General features: G+C 34.0%; 1 protein-coding gene across 1 annotated transcript; it reads right to left on the bottom strand.

Moving 5' to 3' along the window:
* Window positions 1-2699: 2699 nt before the first annotated feature.
* On the bottom strand, window positions 2700-22442 carry LOC129222617 (rRNA-processing protein FCF1 homolog). Its single transcript, XM_054857144.1, has 8 exons — window positions 22376-22442; window positions 19594-19655; window positions 16235-16300; window positions 10826-10974; window positions 9327-9399; window positions 7267-7354; window positions 6318-6412; window positions 2700-2789 (listed from the first exon to the last, which is right to left on the bottom strand). The coding sequence occupies exons 1-8, from the start codon at window positions 22376-22378 to the stop codon at window positions 2741-2743; spliced, it is 585 nt and encodes a 194-aa protein (XP_054713119.1). The 5' UTR covers window positions 22379-22442; the 3' UTR covers window positions 2700-2740.
* Between the last annotated feature and the right edge of the window lie 232 nt (window positions 22443-22674).

Raw genomic sequence — 22674 nt, 5'->3', positions numbered from 1 at the left:
TACGGGACCCTTGTCTGTTACTGATGCGGTTACTGTATTTGCTAAACTTAAGTTTGGGAACACATTTGAGGAACACACTTGTAAAATCATCGCTTTCCTTTGTAGAAATATAATTTCAACAACTTTCTTCAACTAACAATCAATACGCCCAAACCTGTTTTTGTGCGGTCTTTTTTTGTGAGAATTTTTTTGTGCGGTATATGAAAACTATTATTTATAAAACTAGAAGGAAATTACTTATAAAACAAGTGTGAGGTAATATTTTCAAGTGATGACGGGGGCATCCCGATGGGAAGTCACTGTGACCTCTAAAAATTTCCTAATTCGGTAAAATTTTCAGGAGTCGGCAAAATTATCATCACTTAGTTTATTTTGATTTTGTTTAAATATAACATTTTGGGATAGTTTCTACGTGAGACTTTTTTTATGCGGTCCCTATTCACCACATATAAAAAATATTTTTGAATTGTGTTGGAAAAACAAATTTTTATAGCTACTCATGAAGTTTTGAACTATTTTTTTTAATGCGATTTTTTTATGTGGTCCCTATCCACTGCATAAAAACAGGTTTGGTTGTATAATCTTTCAATATGATACTACTACAATTTTTTTTCAATGAATTGCTGTCAAGAATGTGGGTAAAAAGGATGGCCTTCCCTGGTTGAAGCACGTCCATAGCCCAGCGGCAGTTGACAGCAGCCACAAGAGATTGCTGTAAAATGAGCAGCAATAAATACTGTAAAACTTCATCATACAAAACTTACGGATTGCTGGATCCCATCATTTAAGATTGACAAGAAAGAAAACTACACAAATTTATCTGCTGTAAATGATCTTTATATGAATATTTAAATATTATATGTCGGCCATATAATCTTTATTTTTATTACCGCATACAAATCACCATTTCTTTTTAATAGATATTCCTCGAATTACTTATGCTAGAAAACCAACAGTCATAAAATGACGGGTGCAAATTTCTTGGCCATTTCTATTCCACTTGTAAAAATAAGAAACTGAAGGAGTAGGCTTCTATCAAAGTTCATGATTGCGAAAAATGTCACTTGAATTCAAGACACCAAAAATCAAATTGAATGTTGGATGCTGTATAGTTTTAAATATTTTATTAGTAATGGTGCTCATTCTTTACTGCATATAAATAATTTATTTCCTGATGCTAATGTAATACGGCGTAACGTTTTACGATTCAACAGTGTTCTTTTTCATGAATAAATGGAAATTCGAAAAATAGATTGAAATGTAATAATAAATTATAATTTCTCAAACACAGATTTTTTTAAACTCCCTCGCTTTAATCATTGATTAGGAAAATCTTACTTTATCAGAAACGAGGTCTAGTTCATTTTTAGCTCTGTTTTGTATTTAAAATGGTGATACTTGACATGTAAAGAAATATATGTCCCTTGTAAAAAATTCAATTTTTGAGTTAGTAACATTTTTTAATTTTTTTCTGAACATCATGTTTTTACTTCTGATCCATGCTAGTGAAAATAATAAGCTGGCTGGCATCAAAAAGGAAGAATTAGTCATTTTGTTACCAATTAAGTTTAGAAATCATTCTAAAAATGATCAAAAAAAATCCGTTCGAATCTTTAACTACTTGATGTTTTCATTATATATAGATGATATGTATTTTTTGTATACTTGTAGGTAAGGCCTTTGTTTTTCCTCTGTTTAGTTTCCAGTTTTAGGTTTTTTTCATTCTTATCAATATTGTTATTATTTCAGAACTACTAGTTACTAGCCTAGGAAGCCTAGTGGCGCTCTAGGCTTCCTTAAGAGGTTTTCCATCTCCAGCCCAGTCACTCCTATGCCGGGCTGATGAGTGCTAATAAGCATGAAACTGCAGTCCTCGGCTGGAATTGACTGAGCTGGCGGTGTATTTCATGTACTAGTTATAGAATTTGATTCTAATTTAAGATTAAAAATTTAAGTCATTTGCCACAAAATGAAACATATACTAAACCAAGCCCAGTTACCCCAAAACTTTAGTTAAAAGAGATAAAAAGAGTTCTGAGAAAATATTATGTGTGACGGATGAGTTCTAACTGTCACCTAAGATTTTATAATTGAGCAGGTATATATTCAACCCCCTTCCCCCCCGTTTAATACACATTCAAGTTTAATGATGCCCTATTTTAACTAATAACAAAATAACATTAAGAGTACTTAAAAGCGCCATTCAGTGTAGTGATATTTTGAGAGAAGCTACGTTGGCTCACGTTGGGTTCCGTCAACGCCAGACAGCAACACGCCTCCCATTCAAATTGAAAGGGAGTCTACCACACCTCCTATTACACGCTAGAGTGACTAAGGGGGAAGCAAAAAATGATGCTACAAATATATTTGTAGCTTGTCGTTTTCAGTACGAAAATGTCTTCGAACATATTTGTAGCCTGCCGCATTTAATATAAAAATAATTCCGAATATATTCGTGCTCGCCGGCAGGAGTGTTAAAATAGTTAATACATTAATACCTTTTTATTGAAAAAAGGTAAACACTATAAATAATAATTATTTTTAAAAAATCATCTGAGCAAAATCAAAGAATCTTGTCCATTTTGAAGAAGTGTAAGAATTTTCTAAAACTGCAAAAGAATTTTTAAGAATTTCAGACAGCTTTGATTGCTATAAGTTCATGAAACTCACGGGAGTCATTTAACTGATTGGACAACAAAAAGGATTCATGTAATAAAATAAAAATAATTTAATATAATAATTACAAAGCAGGAGCACCATAAGCATCTGGCATTCTCTCAATGGAATACCTGAAAAAGAAAAAGTTACGTTTTAGAAGCATGGAATTTCAATAGTCATTTCCAGCCAATTATACTTAATTGCTAATTGCTGGTAATACATTATAAATATCCCGTGCTTAAGAACATCCTCATACATATATATATATATATATATATATATATATATATATATATATTAGGGTGGTCCTTATTTATATGGGAAATTTTTTTTTTCGGAATTCAACAAGTGACGCCCCCTAGTTTTGTGACACTAAAATAAAAAGTAACGTGTGCAAAATTTGAACTCGATCGGCCAATAATAACACGTGCTCCTAGGCCGTTGAACTTTAACATTTTTGATAATTTTCCAACAAATCTTCGAGTTTTTACTTCAGACCCAGTACATCGTTTCTCCTAGGTTTACAAAATATTTTTACAATGAGGTAGCACTAAAATTAATCTTTTTAATTACTTTATATCATTTAAAGATTTTACGTTGAATAAGAATGAAATAATGCTTTAGAAACTTTCCTTATTCGTACTCTTTTCTCAATGTATCTTGATAGTGTGTATTTTTTTCCGTTAGTCTTGGACGGTCTGTAAAATAAATTGCTTTGTGAACCATATTTGGTAAATTAGTTGTGAAATTCTTCGATTAATTGTGCTCCTCTTTCAGTTGTATCATTCACAATTTTCAATATTTTAACAATCTCTCTTCCCTTTAAATAGCTTTCTTCATTTTGCCGTGAATCAGGATCAAATAGAAAAAAATCTTTTAGTATTTGCAACAGCAGTTTTAGTATATCAAGCAGTTTTATTGACTCGTAATTGATTCTATAAAGAGGAAGATCTTTATTAAGAAAGTATTCCAAATCATCTACTGTTATCTGAAATTTGTTAAGCAGTCATCAGACACGTCATCCTTATCACAAGCATTTTTGGACTAGTCTTTTCTTATCTTCAAAGTTAATTCTTTCATCCAATACGGACAAAGCTACTAGTTTATCCCCTAAATATCATAAGTGATTTATGAATTTTCCAATCATTGCTTCTGTTGCATGTTTGTCGTCATTTTGTACGCTGCTAGTTTTTCAGACATATTATATTATTCAAAGGAGCCTCGTTTGGGTTGCTGCGAAAAACCATATCTTCATACAGCATTTAATTGTGAAAAAGCTTTGTAAAACAGCATTGAAGGGCTTTCTTTTCATGTAAGGTCAATTTAAATTGTTTCCTAAACATAAAAATTTTCAAACAAAAATTCCTTTTGCCACCCATGTAGCCTTTGCAATAAGCTCCAGGTTGCCGAAAATATATCCCTGTAGGAGGAAATTCACCAGGAAATATTATTACAAGTTATGAGAATTCTCTGTAATCTTTCTCAATTCCGCTTTTTACGAACAATAATATGTCATCAACTTCTTCTTTTAGAATTTAAGTGGTATGTGTACTTGATTGAAATGTTATAAGTTCTGAATGATGGAGATCTTGCCACAAAATTTTAAAGCGCTTAAATACATGAATATCTGATCTAGAACTAAGAAAGGCAAGAATTTCTTTAAGGACACACTCTGCAGTACGATTTCAAGTGCATGATGATGGCAATCCAAATGTAATACATCTACGTTCAGTTTTTTCTCTAAAAAATTGCATGCACAATTTATACGGTTGGTATTGCAAGTCGTTGTATCGAACACTACAGCTAGAACAGTTAGCAATAAAAAGCTATCATCTAAGTTATCATATACAACTGAAGAAATATCTAAGGAATTCCGAGTAGCTGTTCAATATTAGGACCTGAAGCTATCACGGTAATCCTGTCGGCGTTCTTTTTTCAGTTAAAATTTAATTTTACTTATCGAAGAATTTCTTTTGCTCTCTTAAGGAATGTATGATTGATCTCTAGGTCGTTTGGATTTAAATTTACTGCATCTACATAGGCTGTAAATAAATGAACAACATCTTTATCCCTAGTATGGCATTTGTCTAACAGTGATGAAAGGCCAGCAAATATCAATAGTTGTCAAGCTTTTTTGCATTGTGGTAAACCAGCTGTAGAAAACAAAAGTTCAACAGATTAGGATAGATACCCATTTTGGTTTCTAAATCTTGTGAATCGCAAGAATTTGATGATAATAAAGGACTATGTACTGAAATAGAAGAAAATTAATTTAAAGTATAGATTTCTACATTGTTTCGATCTGGAAATTTTTTTTAAATTTATATTTTAGCTATGGAAAATGCAGTATATTTTTATGTTCGGAGAAATTGAGGATTTTTCGAAATCTATATTTTAAAAATTAAAAATATCATAAGCATTTAGGTATGTTTATAACTAAAGAACAGCGAATTAAAATATAATTGCAATTACTTATATTTATAGCATTGAAACCTTGCCACATCTATTACATACACTGGGAATTTTGTAAATCAACACCCCAAAGCTTGGAGGAGGCAATTTGTTGTTGTCAAAGATCGTTCATTAATGGCCTAGGCCATTCATTAATGGCCTACAGAATCCCTTGTGTCCACCTTGATGGGAAGAAACGTTCCCCTGTCGCTTGGTTGGAACAAGCGCAGAAGTAAAACGGTACGCTTGACCCAAGGCCATTGGTGCACATTTTATTCTCTGTAACATGTTAAATTTTACAGAATGAAAGTGAGAGAATCGTCGGTCTGGAAGTAGCAGCACCTATTGAGGTTCAAAATTACTTTAAATATAAAATGTTAGAATATTTTTACATAAAAATGAGAAAAATCCGCAATTTTTTCTTCGAAACTCAAAGAAGGGGGCCCTAGGGGCACGTGTTAATATTTATGGATTGACTTGAAATTTTGCTAGGATCATTTATTTGTACAATGGAACAAAATGGGGGGGGGGGGGGGTGCGTCGCATAAAATATCTGCAACTTCACAAATAAGGACCACCCTAATATATATATATATATATAATAGCAAATGATCGAGTAACGCTCCTGACATCACCAACAATGAAACTAGGGCCACGTCATGAACATTTGAAACATTTTTTGGTAATGTTAGACATGCAGGGCAATGCTTTACTTTGACAAGGTTGAACTGGATCCGGTAGCTTAACCGTTTTACTGGTAAGACTGTAATTCAAAGAGAGTGAAGAAACGAAAAAAAAAGGTCAGCAATGAACGCTATCTACTGGAGTTTAGGGTTCATCCACTGGAGTTAGGGTTAAAATTTCAAGTATCAAAATATCCTCAAACAGGCAATTGATTCATTCGAATGTAGATGCAATTTTCCCTCCCCATACCTTGATGGGCGCTTTTCTAGTAAATCAATAAAGGCCATGCACAGATCTTACCATGCTTATGGCTACTTTTCATTAATTCAATAGTCACTGTGTTTTCAAGCTATCTCTGGTAAAATCCTTGTTTGTGAGTTTGATAATTTTTCCCAGCAAATCATACAAAAAGAACTTAATGCAGTCTACCTGAAATACTGCACTGAGCTTCGTTATGAACTATATATTAATAATTTAGCTTTACTGATGAAAGAAAGTTAGTCTACATTCATTTATGTACTTACCTGTGTTTATTTATGTACATGATGGGTACACCAGGAATTTTTCTAATTCTCCTCTTGAGATCTTTGTCACATGTTGCAACAATGTAGCATTTGTGCTGAGGGGAAAAAAAAAAAGAAAAGAAAAGAAAACTTTGTCAATTATGGTGGCAGTTAAACATATTAGACTGCATTAAATAAAGAGGAGAACAGGTAATTAACAAGAGGTCAGAAATTACAAAATTTCTCCTCCACCAGAAATCCTCTTCTTGAAAATCATGGTCCCACCAAACTTCGCTTACACATATAGGCTGTGACAATCATTGAAACTCATGGCAACAAAGAGGACACTACAGATAATCCTTGTTTTTCATTACGTTGCCATTGATTGGTGGATGCACAGGATTGGGTTCAGCCCCTCGTGATCAAAATGGGCTACTTCCAATCCAAAATAAACAAACTTTGAAACATTGACATTGATTGGTGGATGCATAGGATTGGGTTCAGCGCCTCTTGCGGTCAAAATCAGCGTTATATAAATTTCGAGTTTCAGGAACAGATCAGAGTTTCATCGGTTTAACACAGAGAAGTCATAAATAGCCGAGGCCTGTAAAGCATCAGCGCCATTTAGTGGTGCCATGCAAAAGTACAACTAATAAACTAATCACAAAGCATTTTGTATACAGTCATTCAGGGTATCTTTGAGTCAGTTGAGATAACTTTGCACCACTTGACCATCTTCAGTTTATTTGATTAAAAAAAAAAAAAAAAAACTAGAAGTCCCAATGCTGCATTTTTTTTTTGGCAAGATCTTAAAAAAAGATTTCTGCTCTTAATGATTCTAAAATATATAATAGTATAAAAAATATGAGATGGCACAAAGTTACTCTTATTGGCTCGGATATACACTGAAAAACTATTCTCAAAAGAAAGTAAAAATAAAAACACTCCAGCATCACAACAAGAGCCTTACCTGAGTGACTCGCTGTACAATACAGTCGTCCGCATAAGTCCCCCGGTGCATGCAGTTTAGCCTCCCAAACCTTGGATCTTTCACAATCCTGAAGAAGGGAAATGGATCAAACACAAGAAAAGTAATTTGTTTAGTTGAGAATACTAGTCGTGCCTTAGAAAAATTGTATACCAAACAGTTGAAAAATAATTCATACAAAGGAGAAATTTATACCTAATATTTTATGTGATAAATAAGTTGTTCAAGTTATATTCCTACTTATTCAGGGTTCGTACTCAATTTCAGAAATAAAATGAAGGAGTTTTGGAGGAGTAAAATGAGATTTTGAAGGAGTACTAATGGGCTGTCATTAAATGATGTTGTGCACTTTTTTTCAACATATTTGACCCCCTTCCCCTTTTATCACACTTCACCTTACTCCTAATCTTGTCACATGTCATACTTTTTATAATCATATTGATATAATAACTGTATGGTGTCACTTATTGTCACCTTCTCTCTTCCCCTTGTCACAATTTCATGAACCTGTCTCCCCTTCAAAGCATTGACCTTTTTATAATACCATAACTGTAATTTACTAAACAATTGCTTTTTTAAACACAATCACTTAATGTAGTACATCTTCTTATGTATTTTTGAATAGTTAATAATGATTAGAGAACCTGACTTATGTTGTCAGAGTGTGGTGGAGAAAAACCAATATAATCATAAAACTTGAAAAAATAGTCAAGCACCATTTAAGCATGTTTTATTTCACTTATGAAATGTCTTTGTCATATAACAATATTTTCACCTTCAACTTTTATGACTTCTATGATCAATTTGTAAATCACATCTTTATAAGAAAAACAATAACACAAAATTACTACATTAAATTCGCCCTTATTCCTTCGCTCTTGTAACAAAGTTAAGTTATCGATCGAAGTATTTTATGTTACTGTCATAGAGGAATATTATGTAGTCTTAAACTATAAATGAAGTAGTATTGGAGGAGTTTTGAAGGAGCATACGAACCCTGTTATTCAATTGGAAACTTACTTCAAGATAACTTCAGGTAATGCATGCAAAACGTGTCTATTGCAATATGTTATTGAAATGGTTGTTTCACTAACCGGTTTATCATCACCACATTATGTCACGATACATTCAACAAATCATGGTCCTCCAGGTCAAAGTAATTTTCAACAAGGAATAAATTACAGCCAATCCGTATAAAGTCAATCAAATTAGGTGGAACAAATAATGTCAACAAAATGTTCACAGTCAATTTTTTGTTTATATTGCAACTGTTGCAAAACATACACTGATGTACTTTACAAATGCAACTTTAAATTTGTATTTTAAAGGCATAAACAACAATTGCTCCAACCAGAGCTCAGGAAATTTTTAACGGGTATCACATGAAATTTTTAGAAAATGAAGGCTGAAAAGTTCATTTTTAGCACTTGTATGTATGTTCAACATATAAATTTGTTGCCACATGGGGGAAGGGGGGGGGAGGATATGACCCCATATCTCCCTGGCTATGCCACAGGTTTTACCATTTAGAAATTTGTGAGACCTTATTTCTGAACTTTTTCAATCAGGAAGAATATGCACTTAGGAAACTATAAATAAAAGAAAAATAAGTTTAAAGTAAAAGACAACTATTCGGTTTAAACAAGATTTATATATATAAAACAAATATATTGAAAACTGGGGACAAGAGCTGAAGTTTTCATGCTGACATAACAATTTCAATATATAAAACTAGGACTTACTGACATGGGAAAGCTCACAGGACCTGAGATCCAGCACTTCTTTTCAATTTTATAAGAATGTTATCATTTCAGGCGAAAATCAGATTGTTTATGTGCCCGTAAGGAAAAGTTTTGGGGACTATAGGGCTCCTGCACTTCTCTCGTCAAAAATTAAGCCCTGGATAAAACTATACTTTTTAACTAAGTTGCACATAAATAAGCTTAAAGAAGGGAATATTGAATGTGTTGTATTTCAATGGAGTTTTCATTAAAAAAAAAAAAAAAAAAAAACTTGCAAACACACATGCACAGAATACTAACTTGAGTGCAAGACGGAACTTTTTGCCTAGTTTCTCAAGCTCACCCAAGACACAGTCAGTGACATAAGGGATGCCTGGAAATACAAAAAACATTTTTTAGAACAAGTATTTTATCCATCCACATTTCCATAATTTAGAACAACTTTATGTGTTTCTAAATAAGATTCATGCCATGTAAAAAAATCTGATGTGGATCTCACACTAATTCAATCATGGATGTTTTTTAACAATTCAAAAGATAATGAGTGACGCATCCATGTACCCACATGAAAGGTAAGATTTCTGAAATACTTAATGATTCAGAAAGTTTCTTACACTTATAAAAGACTGATCCAGAATGGCACTTTCAAATGTAAAGGAAGGTGGTGTTTTCAGTGGTGGATTTACATTTTTGGATGCTATCGCAATACATATTTAGGGTCCCCCTCTCTATGACAGAACTATGTAAAACATGTATCATGTGCATTTTTGTATCACCTTCAGGGCCCCTATTGTTGTGAGGGCCCCTCTCAATTGCAACACAGTAAATTCACCACTGGGAGTTTAGATAGGATCCAAGATTTAAAATTACATTTGCACATAAATTCAACATTTAAGCACAATACAACTTTAAAATTGGTGCCCTCCATTTTGTTGTGAATCAATGCACAAAGATCATTTTAGAGATTAATTTTAGCAACATAAAAAGTGTGAATGTTATAGGGGAATCTCAGTAAATATTGTCAAACTGACATCAAATTCAATACCTTATTTTGATGGCAACTCGGCTGCGGCAAACCTTGGAGCTCAAAAGCTTGAGGATAAACCACAAATCTATGACATTATTGCAGTTTGCATTAAAATTAGCACTGATTTATTACAACAGAGGTAAAAAAACCAATTTTAGAACACCAAGTGCAACAAAAAGGGGAGATGCATAACAAAATCCCAGACTCTGCACACAAAATTTCAACTTTCTACGGCATACTGTTCCTATGTTAAACGAGACACAGACATATCGTTGGCACAATGCTAAACTAACGAGTGTGAAAATTTGCACTTTTCAGGAGAGTCGAAGCAATAATTTTTTTCCCACCTGACCTGTTTAGTTATTTTCAATGTTATAATTTTTAAGATACATTTAAGTGTAAAACTATCATTTGGAGTAGTTATAAACAGTGGGTAGCCCTTTTTGAGTACTACTGCAAACCATCAAATTTGAAAAATGCAATTCAGGGTTTTTCACATTGGTTAGTTTAGCATCATGCCGAGGATATAGATGTCATGAGATAACTTGTGTTAACTTAGTGATGTTAAAATGAATACTTTTGCTATCCAAATGTTTGTGGATACATGTGCATTTGCAGAGGGCTGATAAAACTACTCTACATTTATTTGGCGGTCAGTGACAAAAATATAAGTCACTGTCATAATTTAAGTGAAAAATTTTTGTGAATACACTCCTTCCTGTACTCTGTACAAGGAAGTAAAAAGATAAAGTTAAATAAACTGATCACTTACACTTTCCATACAGGCAGTCCATCATGGAAGTGAAGACGTCCAATTTGTTTTTAATGGAAAAGTTGACAAAATTAGTGTCCACAATGATGTGGTATGGAGGACCCAACTGAGTGTTATATTTGAAAAATAAGGCAGATGAAAACTGTGGCCTGAAAAAACAAGCATTATAAGACACAAAAAAAAGGAAACAAGTACAAAGGAACAAGCTTCAAACTAAGGCCTTCATGGGAAGTCACAGGTCACCTTCGAAAAATGTCCTTATTTGACAAATTTTGTTTGACAATGCAGCAAATCTGGAGACATAATTGTAATTTTTAAATGCTAGAATGTCCTTTTCATTATAAACACACTCATGTTTGTAAAAATTGCAACATCAAGAAGGAATGCAAACGAACTGAAATTCACAGGAAATGCATAGCAGGATAAGATATGCAAATGATTACAATTACAGAGTCGTCGCGCATGGGTGGACCGAGTTATTCCCTCTGAACTGCGATGCAGACTCTGTATATAAAGGGCTGTAAAGGTACTTTGGAACCATTGTATGATTATTTACCAATGGTAAATAATCATGTTTCTCTAGTACTCAATATGCCTTGTACAAAACACAGAGTGTCATACAAACGAGTAACAGAGGTAGAATGTAGCCGCATGATCTGCATTGTGAGGGTGAACTTGCGTATAGAGAAATTAGTGCCCGCACAAGGCGTAATGTCTCAATTGTGGTGTGTATTTGTAAAAGATGGACAGAGGAAAATGAAATTAGCAGAAAGACTTGCGCCAGCCCACACAACAGAACGACGGCACGAGATTATCGACCCCTCACCCGCCTACCTGTGATGGATCGTATAGCGTCCTCTTGTATGCTGGCACAATGTTGAAGTATGGCTACAGGTGTCACACTTGTTGCATCCCTGTTTCGTCGACGTCTACTGCGCCAGGGCCAGCATGCAATGATTCCTCTATGCAGGATTCCCTTTACTCTTAACCATTGTCACTTCCAGCTTCAATGGGCCCACCAACACACCCAATGTGTGTGAACTAGCAACAGGTCATTTTCTCAGATGAGTCCAGATTTAATCTGCACTATAACGATTGACGTGTATGCGTTAGCCGTTACACATGGGAACGTCAGCTCTCCGAATTTGTAATCTGACGTCATACCAGCATAACACCAGGTGCCATGGTCAGGAGCGCTATTGACAGAGCCGTGTCCAGGGGGAGGGTTTTAGGGGTTAAACCCCTCCCATTGAAAAAAAAATCAATGAATCATTAACCGATTTTCCAAAACATATTTTAAGTTTTAATTAATCTTAGAGTTAAACTCTGATACAGTATTCACACTCTTTAATATTTCCCCAACTTTAACAATTAACATTTTCCTCAATTGTAGGATTCCCAAGCACCTTCGCTCTTAGCTAAAAGCTTGAAAAAATGGAATGGTTGGAGAGTACGGCAATGCGGTAAGCATGCAAGGGAAAATTATTTAAAAGAATATTAGACAATGACGAAGTCCTTCCCCCCAAAAAAAACTTAGGGACAGGGAAAATGGGTTACTTTGCTTTTTGTTTTTTATGGTACGCCTTTAGTATTGGATGAATTAGTCGTTTCACACAGTAGAAAAATGTTTCTATGCGAAACAGCAATTTTTTTTTAAATAAAATTTTTATTTTCATTCAATTCCTGTTCAATGTTATTTGATGGAAAAACAAAAGAAAGAAAAAGAAGGAAAATGAGGTGGCATAAAAGAAATATGTGTGCTTTTACAAAATGTTCAACTGTACAAATAAGATTTCATTAAAAAAAAAACGCAAAACGTATAAAAAAAAAAGCCTAGTTATTGAACTAAAATGAACTATTCAACACGCGTAGTTAGTTTTTTTTTTGACAACGGAAGTTACAAAGGGAAAAGGTTTCAACTCCTCCCTTTATGAAATCCTGGACACGGGCCTGGCTAATGAATATCAAGGGCAGTCCCCTCTAGTCCGAATGGGGTCGTTTCCAAAATTTTAAAAGTATTTTTTTCTGAAAGAGCATGCTTAAAAACATAGGATCTGACCATTTTTTGATAAATTTGCTCACATTTAATATTTGTAAAAAATTACTTAACTTTACTTGCGCTTTCATTGTTTACGGCTTCTGCCATGACATCACAAATATTGAAATGCCATTCAGTGTTGACATTCACAGTGCAAAATATTTAATTCGTATCTTTACTCAAGTGTATTGGCAACGATATGGTTGTTAGTAAGCATAGAGCGCAATATTTAACTCGCTGCTTGATTATCATTACGTAGAAACGTAGTATAGAAAGATGCAGCTAAGTGCATCATTTGTGACGTCATCAAGACCATGCCTTGTTTGAAAAATCGGACACTTAAAAAAATTAATTTAAAAAAACTGTTGGGAAAATGAAAATATTTTCTGGGTCCATATTATTATTTTTTGCTCATTCTATCCATTTTAATGACTAAAAATAGTACTTTTGACTAGAGGAAACCATCCCATTACGAGTAACCTCAGTAGCGAATGCTGCTTTAGGGATGCCAGAGGTATTACCCTTTCTTCAGAGCGTCCCTGGTGCAGTGTTTCAGCAGGACAATGCACGTCCACATGTTGCACGTAATGTACAAGTGCTCTTCGGTGCACGACTGGTTATGCTACTTCCCTGGTCTGCCAGTTCTCTGGATATGAAGCCCGTCAAGCATGTCTCGGATCGCGTTGGTCGGAGACTCGTCCATGTGTCTCGTCCAGCACAGTTGGTGCAGAAGAACTTTGGCTTCAGATTGAAGCCATATGAGATGCTATTCCCAATTGCGACATTCAGAACCTCTATGATTCGATACCAAACATGTATTGGCTCACATAGCTGCGCGGGTTAGCTACATTTGATATCAATTTACACCTGTTTTTTTCATTTCAGTGATCTGTAATTTTAATCCTTTATTTGTAGCACGATGAGTAATATGTGCAATAAATTTTATCCTTTTCCAATGAGTCCTTCATGATGTTGCAATTTTCACAGACATGAGAGTACATAAATTCATACCCACATTTTATCACTCGACAAATTGAGAATTCCTCCCTATTATTTAAGTACATGGGGTGCAGAGATGCCCACCTCCCTAAGGGCAAGGGTGCACCCCTAAATATCATAGAGACCCCTGAAAAGCAAAAGCCCCCAATCGAGAAAAACCCCTCAAAAATTTCAATGCTGCAGTCTGCACCATTAGCCCCTTAGGTGAGCATCCCTACCAGGGTGCAATGTAGATTCATCTCCTTGTCGGTGCACCCTGAAAACACTTAGCAGTTAACACTAGAAAGACGGCGTTTTGCGTATACCTAGAAAGACGAGCAGCGGTCACTTTGACCGCCGTACTTAAAAGATTGGAAATTTCCTCCTTTCGGGATTTTTAACCATAGAAAAAAGTTGTATCATCATATCAGAGTTTAACAATTTAATCGTAATATAGTCTGCAAATGAGTCTCAGATAGCTTTTTTTTAATTTTATGTTTGATCAAGTGAAATACACATGCTTTACACAATTGGCATTGAGAAAGAGCAAATTTGTACAAAAAAAGAGGAAATTTTCTTAGCATGTAATAACTAACCAGTACTATAATCAACCATGCATGTGTTGGTTTAAAAATATCTTAATATCGCAAGATACCGTGCATTACTATCTTTTACAGTATTTCGCAATACTTAATATGTTATCGCGTCACCTGTATATTAGCCATTAACAGTTTTTTTTTTTTTTTTGGCAATTAGGACTAATGCTTGTAGTTTTATTTCCGCATAATTTAATTTCACACTATTTTAATATTTTTTCTTAGGTAGATACTTATTTATATGCAGCAATATTGATCAGTGGAGGAAATTGGAGAAATAAGAGTTCTATTTTTGAAATTTCCCCCTTTTTTTTCGGCGTCGGACCCTTTTCCCTTTTTCTTTCACTACTTTTTATATTTTGAGTATCAGTTTTTATTAGCGAGGTTCCTTCTGATTCTAACTCAGAAGAACAATCCTTTTCTGCAAATCTAAGCTCCGAAAAATATTCGCAATAACCTCAGGAAAGCAAACTATTCTCATCGCAAGGAATATATTTCTCTTCAGATAAGTCAGATTGTTCATTCGAACCATAATCTGTTTTAGATATAAATCTGCAACAGTTTCAGGAGTTAATGTTCCTATAAGTTTTGCTTGTCAACGGTTCTTCTTGACATCATGAAGATAATTATGTGACTGAGCACTTCATTATCACCGAAGAAAATAAACGTCAATGCTTCAAGCAAAGCACATGTTTTGGTGCACAAAACAATTCTAGCAAACATTTTTGGAATTCATCTGCTTATATTTACTTCTTTTTGGACACAGAGTAATTTCACGTATCCAGTCACATGCTTTTCAAACTTACCTTTCTCAACTTTGCCCCCTGTGCAGTGTGTAGATAGCAGAAAACTAAAACCATGAAACCAGCAGGTGTTTCGCCTTTTCCTAACAGTTCAAAGAAACAACCTGACCCAGCAGGTACTACTCAAACTCAAAAGAAGATTACTCACCCTGACAACTAACAATAGTCCATAGTACACACAACTGATAAGAGAAAAAAAAGAAAACGGATGCATAAAAAAAGGTTCACTTAGCGGTCAAAATGACCGTAGTCAGTCTTTCTAGGTATAAACATTTATAGCCACTATGATAATAATCCTAACGGGAAAAAATTACTGTTGTAAGATCTTAATAAATAGTTAGGAAAAGTCAATGAAGGAAAAAGAGTTTGAAAACTAAACGCAGCAAATATGAGCATTTGAAAATCATTTGCGGTCAAAATGACCGCTTCCGTCTTTCTAGTGTTAAGTGATCTACTTTTTTCTTGCATCCAACGAACTCACTTTCAGCACAGCCCTACGCTGTGCTCTAAGAGTTTGTGAGAATTCTAACCGAATGGGTCCATAGAATTTTGCTTGTCATTTTATTGTTATTTCTTTGTTCATTTGTTCATCTGTTTTGATGCGAGGTCTTTGTGCCCGCCATTGAAAAAAAAAAAAATTAGGTACCCTCAATGAAAACAGTGTAGCAAAAGTCAGTTACATAAGAATACAAAAATAAACTAATGGAAAAACAAAAACAGGAAGAAAAAGAAAAAAAGTTTTGAATTTTAAATATTAGTACCGGAAGTCAAAAGCAGCAAACTGCTGTATACTTGGAAAGGGCTACAGAAGACTGATCAAATAGTGTATTTATAATGGTTGGAAATGAAAATGATGCTACAAAAATGTATGGGTTTACTTAATGAATTCATGCCTGCATGGCATATATAAAATTTATCAGTTTGTTTATAAGATAATCATTTAAAAATTTCCAGCTATCAGATTTAGAAAGCACAAGAACTAGATATGACTTACGCCACTTTTACTTTAGGTTCCTCATCTTTCTTTTTTTTTGCTTTGATGATACGATCTTTCTTATTTCTAAAAAGAAAAGAATACAAAAATTTAAAATAAATGAAGTTTTAAGTTAAACAGGTCATTCATATGAAAAAACTAATCCAATGAAATTCAAGAGAGACAGGTTTTACAATAAGAGAATTACTACAACTATTAATGAACAGAGAAAATGTTCAAATGTTTTTAAACAGATTCAAAATTCTTTTAATCAGGTGAGCAAGTCCATACGAGGGTTTCTTTTTTTCAAGGTCCGATTGATCGCGAAATGAAGACCACAAAAACAATGGAAACTCTTTTATTTGGAATATGTACGTACATACACCTTACAACTACTTCTCAACATAGTCGCCACTCCGATTAAGACATTTGTCGTAGCGTGGTACCAATTTTTCGATACCCTTGTTAAAGCAGCAGTGTGTCGTGCAGAAGGACAATGCCTGATGACAACATTAGTCTACGTTTGTTCTGAGTTGCCCTTTTTTTCAGCATTCAGAAATCGAATTACAGCACGCACTTCACACTTGGCGGGAGACGCAATTGTTTGAGGCATGTTTCCTCTTTCACTGCATGCTCCGAAATAACCACAGCGACCTGATGCACTGCACAATCTTACTTGAGAGACTGCACAACAAATCTACGCACGGCGTAATCTGCTTGACTTTCTAGTCATCACTCCGCGATCGATTGGACCTTGAAAAAAAAAAAAAAAAACCTTGTAATCAACAATCACTTATGTTACGACCCACACCACCAGAAAACTATTTTAGAAGTCAGTAACGGTAATGCTAAGTAATCCAGAAACAGTCTGCAAGGTAAACCAGCGCAAGATAAATCATCATTTTTGTTATATGTTAAAGCCAAGTAATGTGAAAACAAAATAGGCTAACTTTAAAACTACAAGTAAATGTAAAATAACAAGTTTTAAACTGAAATGAAAAACTTGGCACATTTTTGTGATTTTTGTTTAAAATATAGTAACAAGTAAGATGAGACTCAATTCTTTTAAAGTAATTTTGATCCAAAAGATTGTAGCCTAATAAAGAATGTTAAAATATAATTTAAAAGTATTGGTTATAACAGGGGTTCTCAAACTGGGTGCTGCGGCACCCTCGGGTGTGGTAAAGTGTCCGAGATTTGTAGCAATTCCATCCAGGGCTTGGAAGGCTTATTAACCCTAGCAACAATGACCAAACTTTTCCCTTACTTTAACTAACCAGGTACCCATTTTGAATTTTGAAGATTTAGAGCAGGAAAATAATTTTTTTTTTTCTGACACCTCTTATACTTAATTGGAACTTTTTCTTCCACCCTCATCTTGGGAAATGTGTATATCCTGTTTTTACCAAAAAACGAAATAGCTTATTGTTTTTCCAGCATTTTATGTTTACGTATCTTGATAAATGGTCTGTTATAAAAAAATGTGTTTCTCTTGTTGTTTAGTAATAATGGATGTATTAGGTTTTGATATTTCATAGTGAATTCGTAGTATTTTATTTATTTATACCAGTGATGTTCAACTTACAGCCCGCGGACCATATATGAGGCCTGCAAAGCTCATACATTGTTGCATTTTTTATTTTTTTAAAGTGGGAAAAAGTTTTTGGGCATGGAAAGTGAGTCCAATACTTTGGTTTTACACCAAGAAAATAAGGGAAAAACTTGTAAAACGAACCTTAATAAATAAAAAAAAATGTTTGAGGATTTTTTATATTTGTTGTGTGTGTGTGGGGGGGGGGGAGGGAGGTGTATTCGCTTGAGTGTCCCAACTTGCTACAAATGTTCATGCTTTTGAACTATACACTTCTCTAACTCTTCAGAAGAATATTAATGGTGAATACAATGCTGTTTCCCCTATCAAATATAAATAATTGCTATGTAACTGCTGAAAACTGAATAAAATTAGGGGGATCGATATCAAAAAGGGGGGGGGGGGGGGGTGGAGCGATTTAGGAAACGGTGGTCATATTTTTATTCAAGGGCTCATTTTACATGATAATCATCAAAAATGGTGTGAGAAGTATTCTCAAGGGGTTTTTTTTTTATGTGCAGTGTAACGAGTACCCAGGTACCCGGTCATTGAATATAGGTGTAAAAATTTTAAATGCTAAAAAACTCCCCCCAAAAATTTTTCTGAAAACATGGTTACAACTTCCTTTAGTTCAAATTTATGTAAATAACAAGGATTAAAAGCAATTTTACCAAGACTTAGTTAGAAAGGGTAAAAATTATGATAAAAGTTGCAAAAAGGTACTTGGGTACCCAGTCATTGACGCTAAGGGTAAAGAAACATATTATCAATACAGCAATAACGTTGACTTTACTGGAGAAAGAAACTGTACAAGTTTTGTTTCTCAAATGTTCTGTTAATGAAGCTAGAGTGATGCAAAAGGTAAGTCTAATGTCTAATTCTTGTTTCACTCGCTGTAACAAGTGTCACCTTCAATGGTTGTTCATTTTCGAACAAGACCCCCCTCCCCCCCCCCCAATTTCCTCAATAACAAGCTTTCGTGATCACCGTGCTCTCTGGACCTAACTCCAAGTGATTTTTTATGGTGTTACATCAAAGATCGTGAGTTCATGCCCCAATGTTTGCAAGATTTACGCCAAAAGATCACAACTGCATTTTCTAATATTGATCATCACAGGTTACAGTGAGATAAACTAAGACTTATAATTTAGACTTGAGATATGTTACAATACAAAAGGTCCATACATCGAACATTTCGGAAACAAAATAACAGTTTCATTTTCCAATAAAGTCAGCATCGTTACTGTATTGGTAATACATTTGTTTCAGTAAGGCATCCAAACTTCAGAGGGAATTTGATCCTATATGTATATAATAGAGGCAGACCGGGGTGCCGTGAAAATTTTAAAATTCTTTGAAAGGTGCCGCAAGTTGGAAAAGTTTAAGAACCCCTGGGTTTTATGTCCATTCAACATATTTTTTATCCTTTGTTCTGAATGTCATTTTTCCATATTAAACTTGACAGTTTTGTTATATACAAATCTGTTTTAATCAAGAATTTTTTCTCCCTAATTTTTATTATTATTATTTTTTTGCTGTGAGGAAATAGGCAAATTTTTACAAGAATCCGAGATAGGTATGGCAACATTAGTTTCTCTTTCGATACATCAAGGGTTGTTTTACATCACAGATGCTTTTTCGTATTGAAAAAATTTGCAAAATCTTAGTTTCAAAGTTCTTGCATTACAATGTAAACTTTTAATTTCTTAAATATATCATTTAATAATAAACACAACACGATAATTTAAAAACATTCATACAACATATTTTTTCGTTAAATGCTACTCACATTCTGCCATCACTTAAGCTAATAGCTTTTTTTGAAGCTGCAAACTTGGGCTTACATTTACCCTAAAAAGAAATGAAAGGTAAAAATATAATACAACAGGAAGAATAATAAAAAATTTTAAATATTAGAAATATTTAAAACACAAACCACGCTTTTCTCCTAAAAAAAAAAAAAAAAAAAAAAGTCAACATCATCTCAAGAATGAAACAAATGCATGGAATATTTTTTTTTTAATATAAGTAGAAGACAGAAAATGAAATCAGTAGTTTCTACAGTCGGACCCCGATTTCACGAATTCATTGGGACCGAAACTTTTATACGTTAAATCAGGGTTATTCGTAATATGGGGGTGTGATTTTTTTTTTTTTTAAATTGCAGTTAGCCCTTATCTAAAAGAGCTAATAAGCAACTGCACAAAAATATTCATAATTAAAAAGTGTAGACTTTTTACTCAGCAATCTGTGATTTATTACACTAGTTAATTTGAAATTTTAAAGTACTGTGTATACTAATTAATTTCCTTGATATTTGACTCGAAATAGTTCTCTTTCGACTTTACGGAGACAAGAAAACACTGTCATTTACAGCCTGCTGCATGAGATATGGTTTTAGTTTCCAGGCCATGTAAAACATTTGAAAAAGTAACAGTTTTAATGGGAGTTTCATTATCACTTTCTGCATCAGAATCGCTATTCATTAGTTTCCCCCTTGCCTGTAAAAATTTGTAGATTCCAAGAAGAGTCTTTTTTTGCTTCGGACAATATGGGTTAACTCAATTGGAAAACAATCTAATATTTTCTAACTCAAATTAACAAAAACTTTTTTTTTTGGCTGTTAAAATAATTCGTTAACTCGGGGTTTAATATTCGGTAAATTGAAGTTTTTGTCTTCAATTTAGTTATGGAAAAAGAAAAATTTGCTGCATCACAAAATTAGTTAAATAGAAGTTCGTTAAATCGGGGTCCGACTCTAGAATCTGACAGGGGGTTTAAGCGACATCATTTGAGTTACTCAGCAACATGATTTTTAATCTACAGTATGGAAAATTTATTCATTCATATGTCAGCCGTAAATTTGCATTATGCAGGTTGTAGCACTATAGCTTCACTACTGAATTTCATGAACTTTGTAAGCCAATACATGCTAAAGGTTGTTTACCAACACAAAAAAAAACTTATTTCTCCATTACAGATTTGTTTAAGAAGTAACAGAAAAGTGAAAGTTTGATTTCATTGAACACACTTAATAGATAAAATTTTATTTAATATTGAGACTACTGAAAGCAGTTGCATCCCTCCCCTTAAAAAAAAAAAAAAAAAATAGAATTATAAAAAAGGAACATACACAACTTAAAACTCCAACTAAAGATTATAAAGAGCAATTGGCAGCTTTTTTAGCAGCACCTATTCAACTAATTTGTGACTAACTTGTAGAAAAAATTGTATGAGATGGGAAAAAGGGCCATGGTGGCCTGATCGGTAAGGCATTGGACTTGGGGCCAAAGGGTCTCAGGTTCAATCCTCGCTGGTCGAAGATCCACCTTCGTCACTAATGGTGACTGGGTGACGTTGAATATGCTCGTGGTCACAATGTCCTCCAAGTGAAACGATACCTCTGGGGGTGCCAGACTAGAAAGTTATTCGGCTCCTGGCCTGGTTCTAAATTCTCGAACTGTCCATAGATGGCACCACCATCTATTGTGTTGTCTTCTGAAGATCAGTCGCATGGCACGCAGTCCTTCATAGTTTGAGGGCCAGAGGTCCCTTTAATAGTAGATAGTTGATAGATGGAAGAATAAATTTATCCTTAATTTTATCCTTATTTAAGGATAAGAAAAACGTGTCACAGTAACAGGAAATAAAAATTTACTGGTATTAGGTCTCCCAGAATAGTACGGAAATGCATAAAAAGTAAAATCAGTGTCAGATCTTCGATTTTTCCGAGCTGCAGCATAACTTTAAATCTCCTCCCTTACCAGGCCCAGTGTTTCAAATATTTCCAGCGACAAAAGATTTTTCCTCAATGCAAGTTATTCTAAAAAGCAGCAAAACCACCGCCCACTTACATGTAAATACATTAATTTATCCAAGTCAAGGGTAAAACCAGTCTCAGAGACAATAGCTTGAAGTTCTTGAACATTTTGCGAATAGGGGATAAGATAATAGGGGAGTGTGGGTATGAGGGAAGTGCAGTAGTTCTTTTTATCTCGGTGTTTTTCCCCGGAGTTAAAATTTTCGTGCATTTCTTTCAGGTATCTGTGTGTTTGTGATAATTACTGATGTAATTCTTCATAACCTTGATACCCCGAAATTTCCACCCGTCCCCGTGAGATTCGAGATTGCACTGAATTACACAAATTAAATTAAAAGCTGATTCATTCGATATTTCCCTGGGTTTCACTCATAAGCCGATTATTTATAACTAATTAACTTTCATCTTCTTCCGTCTAAATTCTTTTTTAAAAAGCGGAATTCCGTCAAAAGACTGAAAACATTCACCCCTGATTTCACTGGGCAGAAAAAAATAAAAAATTGACTACTAGTCGAATTTTGAACACAGGTGTGGTAAACTACAACATTAAATTCTTAATTTTTCAAGCAAATGAATTTCATGATCATTTTTTATGACTGCAAACATTCTATCATCCTATTATAGAATAATTAATGTCTGAACATTCGCAGTCAGCCAGAATCGGTATCCATGCAGGGAAACAAAATGCTCAGCATGAATTTTGTACAAAAAATTAAATTAATACAATATTTCTGTCTTAAAAAACATTTACCATTATAAATAACACGTGCTTTTCACTAAATCAACGTCAAAAACGAACAAAAATATAAACAATCAATGAGGAAGAGGAGTTGAGTAAATACATCAGACTTGATCACTGGGTTATAAGAACGCAATACCGAAACTGACATCTAAAACTTCCTTGATGTTCCAAAGCTGAAACTCAGTGTTTGAAATCATAATATTTTACTTTTTGGGGAAATATTAAATACTTTTGTCTATTTTTTGAAATCAGCTTTTAGCAAAGCTATACTACTAAACTTTATTGTTGTTCGAGCTTGTTCGTCGGCC

This window comes from Uloborus diversus, chromosome 5 (assembly GCF_026930045.1).
Source record: "Uloborus diversus isolate 005 chromosome 5, Udiv.v.3.1, whole genome shotgun sequence".
Classification (NCBI taxonomy): Eukaryota; Metazoa; Arthropoda; class Arachnida; order Araneae; family Uloboridae; genus Uloborus; species Uloborus diversus.
This window is presented reverse-complemented; position numbering and strand designations above follow the sequence as displayed.

Excerpts from the sequence above, each read along its gene's own strand:
- LOC129222617 (XM_054857144.1), bottom strand. Across the intron at positions 10,975-16,234 it reads GAACCTAAAGTAAAAGTGGC|GCCACAGTTTTCATCTGCCT; the intron begins GTAAGTCATATC and ends TTGTTTTTTCAG. Across the intron at positions 2,790-6,317 it reads ATGTACATAAATAAACACAG|GTATTCCATTGAGAGAATGC; the intron begins GTAAGTACATAA and ends TTTCTTTTTCAG.